This window comes from Acartia tonsa, chromosome 7, assembly GCF_053477335.1.
Source record: "Acartia tonsa isolate MP-2025a chromosome 7, ASM5347733v1, whole genome shotgun sequence".
NCBI classification, from domain to species: Eukaryota; Metazoa; Arthropoda; class Copepoda; order Calanoida; family Acartiidae; genus Acartia; species Acartia tonsa.
The window spans coordinates 9,199,256-9,214,259 of NC_137266.1; the positions used below are offsets into that span (position 1 = coordinate 9,199,256).

The 15,004-nt window shown below is 29.8% G+C and overlaps 1 protein-coding gene across 1 annotated transcript in view; it reads left to right on the forward strand.

Moving 5' to 3' along the window:
- Positions 1 to 15,004, forward strand: part of LOC145324786 (igLON family member 5-like) — a 130,069-nt gene that overhangs the window by 100,239 nt on the left and 14,826 nt on the right. The window contains exons 3-8 of the mRNA XM_080167424.1: positions 3,068 to 3,178; positions 5,017 to 5,084; positions 6,031 to 6,165; positions 7,244 to 7,313; positions 12,054 to 12,121; positions 12,583 to 12,628. Coding sequence (XP_080023550.1) covers positions 3,068 to 3,178; positions 5,017 to 5,084; positions 6,031 to 6,165; positions 7,244 to 7,313; positions 12,054 to 12,121; positions 12,583 to 12,628 — 498 coding nt within the window. The remainder of the gene's footprint in view (positions 1 to 3,067; positions 3,179 to 5,016; positions 5,085 to 6,030; positions 6,166 to 7,243; positions 7,314 to 12,053; positions 12,122 to 12,582; positions 12,629 to 15,004) is intronic.

A 15,004-nucleotide genomic window follows, 5' to 3' on the forward strand; every position in this document is an offset into this window, starting at 1 on the left:
AGGGATACGACAATGGCCAATAAATGTATGTACATCCCCAGTGATGATACACAAAATAACGCCTTCTGTAGGTTAATATTAGAATTTGAAACGTTTGGACACTTAAATAAATGAACCAACCCATAGAAGTCAATAAAAGACCACAAAGTTGCTGAGAAAACTATAAGATAAGTTATTATAAAACCTTGGGGACTAGTGTAATAAACATCTCAATGTCCTATCCCACCCTGGGTCCATTTCCATTAGCTAGTTAAAAACAGTGTTTCCGTAAAATAGTTGATATTTTCGCTATTTCTTATTAAAAAATGTAACAGGATCTGTGTCTGTCTCTGTCTGTTTGTAAGAATGGATCTTGCTAACTGCTGATCCAATATGGTTTTTGTTTACAGTATAGCTTCACATAGGTTTATAACTGTTTTGGGGGATGATACCACTACCATCTTTTCAAGAGAAATCGCCTCTACAAAGAAATACGTTCCTCCCCCACATTTTATTTCAAATTCAAGAGTGTTATAAGAAAGTGGTTATGATTCCCTTTCATGGACAATAGGCTGTTTATTACAATAGTCCCAAAACTTTTTAAAAACGTTTCTTATTCGTTGGATTAAAAAACTTTGGGACTTTAGTGAATTTTGATTGGTTGGTTTATTAAGTGTCCAAACGTTTCAACCACTAATTTTAATCTATAGAAGGCATAAATTTATGTATCATCATTGGGGATGTACATCAATTTATCGGCCATTGTCTTATCCCTTTAGATCCCTGTGAGTTCTAATGCAATTTCAATAGAATTTTCCACTATTCTGTTCAACATTCTTTTTGTGCACTGTAGGAGTTAATATCAAACAGCACAAAATGATTCTCATAACATTTAGGTATGATTTAAGAAGCTTAGCAACTCCAAAATCGTTACCAGAAAGTCCGTACGTCAATTTGAAACAATATGATTTTTTTTACTTTTTTGAAAACTAAATTTTGTATGTTATAAATATCCTATTTATCTGATTTTTGGAATAGTGATTCCTATTACCAAAAGGTACAAAGTTATAGGCGAAGCATCTTTATAATCAAGTCCTTAAAATATAAGCATATACTTAAATAGTTTCCTGTATTTGAGAAGTTTTTCAACAAATTTATTTACAACTTTGTTTAGACTTATGTATTAATATGCTGCTTTTTCAGTTCATTCGGTCTACAATTTTTTGTTCGTTTGTCCCATCATTTAAAAGCTTCGCTTTTATGGATGTTGCCATATATTTTTTATATATATTAAAATGAAAGGTATATGATTTCTTTTCATTTAATATGATTATGTTTATTTATAATTTTTGCAACATTGAATTGCAGACTCATTGTGCAGTTATTTAAGAGGGTACAATAGATAAATTAGGGATAGAGAACTTCTAATTTGCTCACAATAAAGTTATTTAGTATCTAGATTATTTAGTTTTATCTAAGAAATGCAAAAAAATATTTCTTCAATTTTTTGAGCATGAATAACAAAAATATGAACAGCCAGGGAGAAAGGGGACATTGGGCTGTTTAATACACTAGTCCTTAAAGTTTTTTAATAATGATTTCTTATTCGGTGGCCTTACAACATCTTTATGTATTTGGATTAGTTGGTTCATTAATTTGAGTGTCCAAACGTTTCAGCCACTATTTGTAATCAACAGAAGGGGCTGTACATCAATTTATACCTGCCATTATTTTCTCTATTTAAGTCCCTGGAATTAAGCACAATTAACTTTGAAGTATGCCAAAAAATATTTAAAGATTATTGATATTATGCAAAATGGGAATATAATGTAAACACAAAATGTAGGGCTAAACCTATGTATAGTTGTTTGTAACACATAATTTAAATTCAATACATTTTCAGCATTTAACATACCTGTTAACACACTTCAAAATGGTTTATTTGTTTTGGAATGTGTATAAATTTACAGTATGCTTACATAATCCTATTTCATAGCATAGTAAGCTTTCTGGGTCTGTAGTAAAGAATCTCGCTAACCACTTACCCGATATAGTTCTCCTTTAAAGTGCATCTTCTCATTTGTTCTGGGAAGGTTTATAACTATTTAAGGGAAGGATACCACATCTTCCCAAGATAAATCGCCCCCAGAAAAAAATTCCCTCCCAATTTTGAATAGATCAACTTAAACAAATATTCTACTTTTAATTAGTAGTTTAAATCTTTGGATTGACTCTTAAACAAAAAAAACTTACCTTCATAAAATATAAAATGTATTTAATTGATTTGACTTCTTAATTCTTCCAAAATTTAGTTTTGAAAATAATTATGTTTTAGACTCCCAAGCTAAAACTATTATAATCTAGTAATCTAAAGGGACAAGACAATGGCCAATAAATTGATGTACATTCCCAATGATGCTACGCTAAATTATTCCTTTTGTAGATTGCAGATAGTGGTTGAAAAGTTTTGACACTCAACGAAATAAATCTATCTAATACGAATTAAATAAAAGTCCTCGAAGTTGTTAAACCAAAGAATAAGAAATTTTTATAATACTATTATATATTAGACTTTGGGTACTAGTGTAATAAACTGCCCAATGCTACCCCCCCCCCCCCCTGATATAATTAAAAGATACTTAAAGATACTAAATGTCTATAAATTTTATGTTTTAATGTGAGTGTGTGCATAAGCTTTCAACTCTAATTTGAAGAGTTGAAAGTTTGAAGAAGTAGTCATATGGTTTTAAGTTATGGAAATTATATACTTGAATATTATAAGGTTATGAGGGCTATAACTATGTTACTTTTTAAATTTGGGTATGACACATAACTCAGAGCTGATTTTTTTTAATATCTCTATCCTGGCGGGCACAGGTTGCCAGCATACCTGGCAGGGTCATCCAGGTAGAGAACAAAAATAATTTATGACATAAACTAAGCATTTTATTTTTAAAATACTAAAATATCCTATAGTAGTACATTACAATAAGTGTTCAAGTCAATTTTAGGTTCCATGTATGACCCAGCATTTTTAGAAACCCCACACTAATTAGTTTAACTGTTAATAACTAAACTATATTTTCAGTTGAAGGAATTGGAAGTGAGGACTCAAAGATAAAGATTCTCAGCCAACCTAAGAAGTTGAGTAAACCAATGAATACCAATGTTACCCTTCCTTGTTCAGTGCTTAATTTAGGTAAGTTATGACCATCTTTTTATCCTATTTTAAAGAGAAGTAACGTTTCCTTGTCTGTACCTGAAGATCTCCCTAATCCAAGGACCGATATGGTTCTCCTTTACGGTGAAGTATCCTTTATGTCTAGGTAAGGTTTGTAACTATTTTGGAGGAGAGTATCTTCATCCTCCCAAATAAATCTTCTTTTAAAAACTAAAATTGCATCAGCACCCCTAACCCCTCCCCCCACATCCCCTCCTCAAGAGCCCCTAGAGGCCTCTATTGGCGTAGTAAATTTTATAGTTTATTTACAAAGTTTTTAAATATGAAATTTTAACATAAAAACTATAAAATATAAGATCTAATTAGAGTAAGAAACAGATTGCTGGAATTTTCTTGTTCCAGATATTTAATGAATTTTGGAAATAATCCTAATTAAGAACACGGGTTTTAATGATGTACATATCAGCATGTAGTGTTTCATATAAAACAAAATAATGATCTTCATTTCTTGAAACTTGATTAATTAATATAAAAGAAAAATTTGGAATGTTTTTTTAATAAGGTATTGATAAGACAATGGCCGATAAATTGATGAGCATCTCCATACAAAAAGTTACGACATAGTATATTACAATTAGTGGTTGAAATGTTTGGACACTCAACCTAATAAACAAACCAATCCAATTTTTATTAGAGTCCCCATAGTTCTTAAGCCAACGAAGAAGAAAACTTTATGAAAAAAACTTTGGAGACTAGTGTAATAAGCAGCCCAATTTCGCTTTCCTCCCTGATTAACAATTAATTTATATAAATGTTGACAAGGACAAAACTCCTTTTTTTATAACCTTGTATCTATTCTGTACCTAATTTTGCTGATTTGTTTTTCTACAATTTTTTCTGCTTATTTTGAACAAAAATACAGAAAGTTTAGAAACTATAAATTTCTGAACATTTTTATATAATGATTCTTGGAGTTGCAATTTATGGGAAGAAAAAAACTTTTCCTACAAATATTTTGTTTCAACTTGGTCTTGAAAACCTTGTTTTAGTTTCAGGGTTAGGATAAACAAAAGATATTTTTTGTGTCTAATTACTCAAAGAAGTTTCATTGCAATTTTCTGGATTTTTAGACGTCATATTTTTTTATCATAAAAATAAATGCATTTATTAATAATGTTTGATCTTAACAATAATTAGAAAATATTAAATAAACATTTTGATGAGTGTTACATGTTTATGGTAATGGTTTATGATTATCTCCAAAAATCTATGTTGGCTGCTAACGGCCAAACTAAGACACAATAAAAACTGTCCCGAATTTGTATTAATTTTTAGAAACACGACTCCAGTGACGTTTTATTTTTCTTTCCCAAAAAAGGGAAGGGGGGAAGAAAATCTCTTCAAAAGAGATGGGGAAACCCCCTTTTCTCCCATCTCTTTTTTCTTCCCCCTTCCCTTTTTTTTCTTTCCCCCTTTCCTTATTCGGGAAAGAAAAATATGACGTAACTGGAGTCGTGTTCCTCAAAATTAATACAAATTCGGGACAGTTTTTATTGTGTCCCAAACTATAAATAATTTTGAATATGAATTTCTAAATAAGACATATCTATCTCTCAGTGCACGTAAAGGCGAGAAAAGACTTATTTTACTTTATTGGAGCTTTCCCTGTGCATAATTGTATCTTGATTCACTCACTTGTCCCTAGAGGCTAGGGATGAAGCGACTAGTATACATATATATAATAATTGCTTTTAGAAAGAAATAGATATTGGATAATTCTAAAAATCAAAGTCAAATTGAGAGATAAGACCTAAATCATTGCTATTACCCATTCTATTAATAATTATTTTATTTAGATGATTCTGTAGTGACTTGGAAGAAAGATGACCAAGTTATCAGTGCCAACAATTTTAAAGTGTTACAGGTAATCATTTTTTATCCAACAACATGGAGCAAATTTTTACCCCCTGAGAACAGACTTAGATATCTAGGTAATCAACTGACCCCCAACCCAACCCCACACCCTCAGGATTTTATGTGTTGAAATTTAGAGAGCTATAACTAAGTGGGTATAATTCTTAACTGGCGGGCACAGGATGTCATCAGTCCTGGCAGGGTCATCCAGGTAAAGAAAAAAGATATTTGTTTTGACTTAATCAAAACAATTATAAAATATCCTATAGTAGTGTAATAATTTTAGCCATTCAGCTCTAATAGAAGTATAGTTAACTGGGGGGGATGTACAAGTGATACTTAAAGATCATGTACATTAAGAGATATAAGTTTTCCGGAATTGTAATGTAGGGAGTAGATTTGAAATCTGCATCAAATTTTAAGGAGTTTTTATAAAATTCGTTTTTTGTATAATTCTTTATCTAAAAGCGGAAATACAAATTAAGTTAATTAATTTTGGCATCCGTGATTGGTGGATTTAAAAAATCTGCGCTCTGATTGGATGTCGTACATCATTCAACCAATTAGAGCGCAGGTAGTTTAAAATCCACCTATCCTATTGGTCAAAATTAATTAACTTAAAATGTATTTTCGCTTTTAGATAAAGAATTTTACAAAAAACGAATTTTATAAAAAAAATCCTTAAAATTTGATGCAGATTTCAAATCTACTCCCTACATTAAAATTCCGGAAAACTTATATCTCTTAATGTACATATAGAATTTTATAATAGACAATTAATGAATAATAAATTTAGATAATAAAATGAATACCACTTTTATTAGCCCGGGCCTTCGGCCCCTCGGAATTGACAAAACTGGTTTAAATCTTAATTTTTTTCCATTTTAATATCCGTGGAAAGCTTTCTATAACACGATGCGACAAATAACTATTACTGAATTCAAAATTCTGTTTAGAATTCCCGGATACAAATTCTGGAGAAGCCTGGTAATGGAGTGGACCTGTTTATAACAAATTTAGAAATGGAGGACACGGGGCTGTACAAGTGTACGGTTAATGTCAATAAACAAGATATCAGTATCGTTCATACGGTGAGAATTTTTTTTCTATATGATAATCTGGTGTAAGATCTAAGTAATAATAAATCCAATATTGCTTTAAAAACTTTGTTTTCACAGCTTATATGTAGCAGCTCTGTAATTATTTTGTATGTCAATGAGTAATAGTTTAAACAAAGATGACAGCATACATAAAAGCGAAGCTCTACAATCAGACGGCAGAGCAAATTAACATTGACACTTGTAGAGTGTCATAACTAAATGAGCTAAAAATTAATTCAAAGGTATTGGCCTTTGTTTTGCATTGTGGCTTTAATACAGGTTTTTAGAATTATTACTTTAAACATTAAACATTAGATAAATAGGATAGATTAAGCGCGCAAAAAAGATAAAATGGACGGACGTACTTTCTATTAACGATAATATAGTTGCTACGCTTTCTAAATCTTGCCTTAGTATTGCAGGAATCATCTTGCAAAGTTTGAAAGCGATAGGACAATCCAAACATAACTGAAATAAAGATAAAGCTATCTGTTACAGACGGACCGATCCTTATTATGGAAAAGCTACGCATTTGATAATGGTCCCTACGCATTTAAGAAGTTTTGTTTTGAAATTAACTAAATATGACACTATGACATAACTATCTTTTATAATATTCAATTTTCCTCAATATCAATAAACGTTACTTTAAAACTACGCAGGAAATAGTTGGTTGATATTTATGTGGCATGTCAAAGTTTACTAAAAATCCGTCAAAACTCAAAGCAATCTTTATATTTGTCGATAGTAAAAATAGATGAGACGTAAATTATATAACAACGATATTCTTTTGAAAACACGGTAAAGTATTATAAGGCAACTTTATAATAAAATCTAAAATGAAAGTATGTCCTTTTAATGTATTCTATATTTACGAAATTTTGCAAAAAAAATTATGTACAATTTCGCTTAGACTAAAAAAAATAATGTTTGATTATTAAGGTCAGTTGTTAAACTTTTGTTACATATGGACATACAAATTAAGCTGCGCAACTGCAGAGTTTATTGGGCATAAATGCAATCAAAGAAATGTATCCTTCCTATTTATTAACCTTTATTTTATTTTCAGTTGTTAGTTGAAGTACCTCCATTTATTCAAAGTTTGAATCCTGCAAACGGCTCCATTACAGTTAGAAAAGGTGAGTAAATAGATTAGAGGATAGTCTGATGTCATAGTCAATCAAAAAGCAACAAATCTTGGCTTAATCCTTTTATTGCAAGAACATTGTCTGGAAGTCCTAACTTGCGATATTTAGAAGGTATGCGTATCATTACTATCATGCATCTGATAAACCAGCGAAAACTTTCAATTTCAATACCAGTTTGCACCCATCTTATGAGAAAGATAATGTATTTTCTGTAATTCTCTAAGTAGAGTAGTGGTACCCTCCCTCAAATAAAGTTAAAAACCTTCCCGGGACATGTGAAAAGGTAAATTGTAAAGGAGAACCATAATGGTTCAACTGTTAGCAAGATTATTTATACATGCCAGGATTATAACTTAAATAAGATAAGGAAAACTTATTACAAATCAAGTCAAACGAAAACTAAATGGCTTCACTTAAATAAATATAAATAAAACAAAAGTGTTAATGTTGATAATTATTCATTTATTCTAATCTTTATACATATTGGATATTAGACTAAGGAATAAAAATATAGTTTTATAATAATACATTTTCAGATTTTACACTATATTCTTTCTTAATTTCTTGGATTATAAATGGAAACCCATGTGATCCCATAACTTTTATTAACAAATTTAAATCAAATTACCTATCAACTGACAGATCTGTACCGATAGATCAGTCTCATCGCTGAGACGATATAGTTCTCTTTAACCTTAAAAAAAACCTCTTGGGGTTAGGTTGTAGGAAATGGCGGCCTAGCGCCCGAGGCTATTCAGGCTAGGCAGCCGAACGATGCGGCTAGGTAGGCCAGGGGGCCGAGCGCCAAGACCAGAGATATAAATTTGTCAAAGGGGGAGAGGGGGAAAGGTTAGGTGGTTATTAAAATTCTAACAAGGATGACAACATCCATAAAAGCGAAGCACTGAAACGGTAGGACAAACGGACATTAACACTTGCATAGTGTCTGAACTGAATAATCAGAATATAAAAGTATAAGAGTCGAAGCAAAATTTGAAATACTGCTTAATATAGGATAATATTTATGGACATACTTACATTTTTAGGACTGGATTATAGAGTTGCTTCGCTTGTAATATTGTTCTTTGTTGTCCCGGGAATTAATATACCAAAAATCAGATCAAACGGATAATTAGATCACATAAAAATGTGTTGTTAAAAAAGTAGAAAAATCAATATGTTTAAAATGGACGTACGGACATTCTGGTAATGATTATAGAGTTGCTACGATTTCTAAATCTTACCTAACTACTACAGGAATCATCATGCAAAGTTTGAAATCGATAGGACAATTCTAACATGCCTAAATTAACGAATAAAAGCTATCTATCTCGGACGGACGTACGGACGGACGGACCGAACCTAATTATAGAAAAGCTTCACTTTTAAAAATTGAAGAAAAAATTCTAAGAGTATAATACCCTAAAGTGTTGCTTGCCTGTTTATTCTCAGTATACTCTAAATATTGGAATCAGATAAACAGACACTAGGTGCGGTGTAAATAAGGATTCTTTACAACATGTCTGTTTACTTATCTATCTATCATGTATGTAGTATTTATCTATCTATTGATGATTTATGTCTAGTTTGTATCTATCTATTCCAGAGACTTTTGAAGAATGGGGGAAGGGGGCTTCAATTACATTTAACAACCAAGTAACAAGCTTTTCAATACACTTTTAGGATGCAAGATAATTCAACGTTACTTATCTTTAATTTTATTATGTTATTATTTATCTAATTTTATATATTCATCTAGTAATATATAACCTTTCCTTAGATACACTAAGAAAGATTCTGAAACACATTTTGTTTATAAAATTATTCTAAGAAAACATTTTCCTCAAATTTACTAGTACAAAGAAAAAAAGAAATAATTCTGAAAAACATTATACAACATAATGCATTGCCCGTAAACAATTTAATGAACTAAGGTGTCATCATTCATCAGTATCTCGGTAAATATTAAAGATATATGTCTTAACCCATTTCAGTATGAATGGTAACAAATTTTGATCCTTGACCACTTGGTTTAACAACTTTTTCTTAATGTGACTTAAAAACTGATTTATACTTTAAATGAGTCATTCTCATAATAAAAAGATTTGAAATTTAATTATTAGTGATAAAAGCTACTTCCATTTTTTTTTATACAGACCTGAAACATTAAATCATCATTGAAATTTTGTTTTATTATCTTTTACCAATAATTTGTAACACGTTACAAATTATACACAGTTTGATTTAACTTATGTTTGCTCCCTTTCTTCTATATTCTTTATCCATAATCTTGATGTTTCATAATTTAAAGATGTACTAGAATAAAGGTTAAATTTCTCAAAATGGTGACAGTAGGAAAAATTAAATCAAATTTGAATTTCATTTTCAAGATTTCATTCAAATTTAGTTAACAGTCTTGTTTTTATTTCTTTTATTCAAGACAAGAATTAAATTTAAATTTATATCAATGTAATTGGATCAAATATAATACAGTCATTATCAAAATTACATGATAATCTGTTGAAAGTAAATTGTAATATTTTTGTTAGGTTGTTAGATTGTCCAATTAAATTATTTAGTTTTAGCTATATAAATTAAGCTATTTCTTACTAATGATGGGCTAATTAACCCCTTATGCATAAAATAAATAGTTTGACTTAGTTCCTGCATAAATATTATAACAACACAACTGCATTCTTAATAAAAGAGGAAAGGCGGTTTCTACATTACAGCCATTTAAGCTTTTTTTTAGAGCCTATAAAGTTTGAGTTCATACTGGCCTACCATTGGTCAATTAAAATGTATACTGGATTGGTAATTTAGTCTGTGTATTGGCCTATCATTGGTTATTTTTATTGTATGACGTCATTTTGTATAGGCACTCTAAAGAGTTTCACAGCCATTTATTAAGCACAAAAGATGGGTGAATGACCAAAGTAAAACAAAGAGTTGTTCATAGTTATTTCATTGAAGATGTAAGCTAATAATATTTAATTTTCAGTTATAATTAAAAGAAAATTCCCCTCTCCTCATACAAGCTCTATTACCCGATAGCCAAAAAATAATGTAAAGAATAATAAATTTATCTCTTATAGCAGCGTATAAAATCAAATTTCTCCCACTGCACAGACTGAAAATTGGAATAGTATGTTTACAAGGTGTAGTATTTATGATACTTTTTTTTAAAAACAATGGCCCTTTATAATCATGTACAAACAGACAGGCAAACATTTAAGATACAGATAAAATTAAATAGATAACTCAATTGAGAGCATAATTATGATGTCTAAATTAGTGTATGAAGTACTACCCAAAGTTTATATGCCTAATATAATGTAAATGCTGTTTATAAACTCCTGGTAAAAATGAAGAAATAGGATGAAAGAAACCTTGAACTTCTAAGCAACAAATTTAGTAGCTTTTTATTTACATAATTGCTTAGTTCAGTCTTTTCTTTCAAATTTGAACACAGGATTAGCTAATGAGCATATTTCATTATGTAATTGTGTCATTTTTGTTAATTTTTAATAATAGTACAAAATAATGTCTAAAACCATTTTGCAGTTGACTTTAAAATTTTTAAAAAGGGTGGCTTGACATCTGATTTGTTTACAAATATTTCAAAAAGAAATAGTTGTTTACTGATTATTATAAACATAAACTCTCAAACAATTAGAATTGAGAAGGCTTGAATAAAGCGAAATATATTTTCTACAAAGAAGTGCGTTCTTACTCTGCAGTTAGCTCTAGCCGCGCGTTTTTTGAGATTTATTATAAACAGATATGAGGCTTTGAGGGGTAATATCAACTGCAAATAACAAACTAGTGTAGTTAGGAGCAGGGAAAAGGAAATGCGATTTTGACAAATAATTCTAAGGGAAAATTTCCTTCACAAACCACTTCCCTTCAGTTACATCAAAAACAAGTTTTACGACAACTTTACACCAACAAAATATTTAATTTTCAGCAATTTCAAATGGAATTAATTGGCTGAATGGCAGCCGCTGGAGTATTTCTTTCTTTTAAGTCTTTTTCTGTGTGAAATATTTTAAGAAAAAAATGATAAATCCTCATTTTTCTGTATCTAATAATTGTAAAATAACAAACCAAAAAGAAGTTAGGTTTGCATTTAGATTAGTTTATTATCATATAATTGTTTTGGTTTAATTTTATTAAAGAAAAACAGTGATTTTTCATTTTTTCATAAAAATAATTCAGTTGTATTTACATTTTTTGGCAAAGAGAAAGTTTATTAAAGTAAATATAACAAGGTTAATGATTTGTTATTTTTGGTTTTTAGAGTAAATATATCAGAAAAATATTTTGATGTAAATTTCATTGAAAACAACACCTCTGTTTATATCATTAATATGATAAAGTTGCATATCAAATAGTAAATTCTCAATTATAAATCTATAGAGTGAAAATGTAAGATTTTTTTGTGTGTATTTGTATATTTATTGTATGTTTGTGTGTATGACTGTCTTTTTAAAGTAGAATGCTTTCAGGTGACTGATTTTACTTCTTTCGATGTCACTTTCGCACTTCTTATGGGAGCTGTGAAAGAGATGAACAAAAAGTCTATTAGAGTTTTTCTTTGGTATGCCAGTAGCTTTCTATAGACACCTTAACATCCAAGATTGGTAACTACTGTGACTCCCCTGGTGACGAGGCAAAGTCAAAACTTGTATGTATGTATGTATTGTTACATAATTCCTTTTTCTTTTCTAGGTTCTCGAGTAAGATTGCAATGTAAAGCTGGAGGTCAGCCCTCGCCAGCAGTTTACTGGAATAGACAGGTATGCAAGAATATTACTATATAAAAGTAACAGGATTTTTGCGTGTGTGTTTGTCTATGTGTACCAATATATCTCGCCAACTGCTAACCTATTTGTTTCTTCTTAACAATGTAGCTTCTCCTAGATCCTATAATGTTGAAAAAATTAAAAGCATTAAGCTGTATTTATGTATCTATATACTTTTAATTATTTTAAATTATGAACAGTTAGACCTTAACAAAGCATTAGATATTCCAGTATGGCTTCGAAACCGCTTAATATCTGCAGGGCCAGAACTTGTTCTCAGCCATACTAAAAAATCTTGTATCTCAGTATATTTTATACAAAATTAAATATAATATAATAAATTACAGTTTTGTTAACCCGGGCCTTTATTCGCTCTGGGCTTACAAAACTGTAACTAATTTTTACTTTTACTAATCGCGAAAAGCTGTCTATAAAACAATTATTCTCTATTTTAGCATAATCAGCCATTTCACAGACACGACGGAGTTGCAAGTATTAAAGGTAAGAAAAACAAAGATTTATAATAATCAATTAGCATAATAATAATCAGGTCGCAGCTGCTTATAATATCCAATAAATTGCAGCTTGACTGTCCTTTTTCACAAATTTATTTACTTACTAGATCATCAGCAACATTGTATTGCCTATAAAAAAATGACGTCATACTGGCCTACAAGTTTTCAATTAATCTGTATACTGGCCTGCCATTGGTAATTTAGTCTTTGTGCCGACCTATCATTGGTCATTTTATTGTATGGCGTCATTTTTATAGTCACATATAAAGAGCTTCGACAATTGTCAAATTCTGATATAAATAAATTTATTTAAGACAATAAGTTTGTATCTTATTACCCAAAAATGAAGGAAAATCCTAAATTATTATATAAATGTGATTGAAATACTCAACAAAATGCCTTTTCAATCTGCTAAAATAATATTTGAAAATGGACTTTTAAAATTTGTAATACATCAATCAGCAACTTTACAAAGTAAAAGGGTGCTTAAAAATATGTTTCTACACGGCAGCTAATTAATATTTGGTTAAGGAGCAGCAATAAGGAATTTGTATCTTTCCTAATTTTTAGGAACATGTCAGATGTGAGTGAATAAGTATTGAACTATACTTATTAATTTTAATGTTCTTCTAAATACATTGTTAGTGACAAAGTCCCCACTTTTTGTAATACAAATATAAACTATGAAATTATTGCTAATATCAAGTCAACATATTTGCTGCTTTACATGAGGCTAAAATGTTGAGAACTAAAAGAGAAAAGCTTTAAAACCATCTTTGTACAACTTTGCTTTCAAGTGTTTTTACATTAAGGGCAATCTTACAGATTTGATTTTCCTTCCTCATAAGTTTAAATAGTTTTTATTTATTTTATCCCTTTTTTTATAATGTTTGAAAGTTATTTCATGACTACACAAACATCATTTTTATGTGATCTACTTAATTTTAGTTTTTTCTTTCCTGTTCAATTTCATTTAGTTTTAGTAATGTTTTATAGACATTATGAATCTGTATGAAATATCCAATAAAAATTATACCCATCTATCAATAACATAAATTTCCATCATACCAATCCATCAAAAATCCATTATTGTATAACAACTTTTGCTTCACTTTTCAAATGAATTATTTACATATAAAGTTTTGATAAGTTTAAAACAAGTAAAACTTTGTGCATAAATTCTGATCTGCACTTCAATGCATACATAGAAAATGTGTTCATCTAAAGCATTCATTAATACAAAATAATCTGCAAAAAATATTGAGTAAAAGTTTACAAAAATTTAAAAATAATTTATTTGTCCTGTTTTAAAGGTTAATATTTTCATTAATATTTCCTAACGAAATATGCAAAAAAGCCATTGTCTAGTTTATATGAACACTTTACTGCACTGCATACTTAAAACTTACACATTTGATTTCAATTGTTTCAACTCTGAACACTAATTAACTTTTAATCTAGAATTAATCACTAAATGTATAAATTATAGTTCAGCGGTAGTAGTAGTTGAGTAACTTGACTTACATAATTTGAAAAGTATGTCATTTATGATTTCTTCTTTCCTTGAGTTAAGTTTAAATTTATGTTTATTTTAAACATTTAATGAAAAGAAATTATCATTGAAGATTGCATTTTTAAACATTATACAAAGTTTTAAAAATTGTGTTTATTCCTCCATAAATGAGAAGTTTAATCCAAAAATGGTCAATTTAAGAAACTGTAAAACATCAGGGAGTAAGGGAGGGGACAATGGGCAATTAATTCAATATAAGAGTTATTAAAGAAAGGGCATGAAATCCAGTTTAATCCAATAAATTTGTAGGAAATTATAAAGGGATTGTTAATTGAATAATAGATTTCCATAGCGTCATGTAAAGTGAAATCACAACTTGTTTTTGATGAAATATATTGAGGTTTTTTGGTGTGATTTTTATATTAAAAGATTATTGGACCCGGCCAGCTGCTAGCAAGAATATGACTGCCCCTTTTTATTCTGTTTATTTCCCTTGCCCCTTGCCCCCACCTCCCTTCTCCTTTCTCCCCGTCTGCTACATTCCAAACTAACACAACGAGTGTTTATTTCCCTTCCCCCCACTTCCCTTATCCCTTCTCCCCGTCTGCAATATTCAAAACATACATAACGAGTAGCGGCATTCTATGCGCAAGTCCCCAAACTCAGTCAGAAACTGCTAAATTCTTGCACATTCCCTTTAAGCCAGTCCCCAAAGTCTGAGACTCCTAAAAATTGAATATTTGATCCATTGTCCCCTCCCTTACTCCCTGGTAAAACATAGAATTTATTTATGTTTATATATATATCTAATATATTTTTTCACTTTGTAATTTTACTAAGTTATCAAAC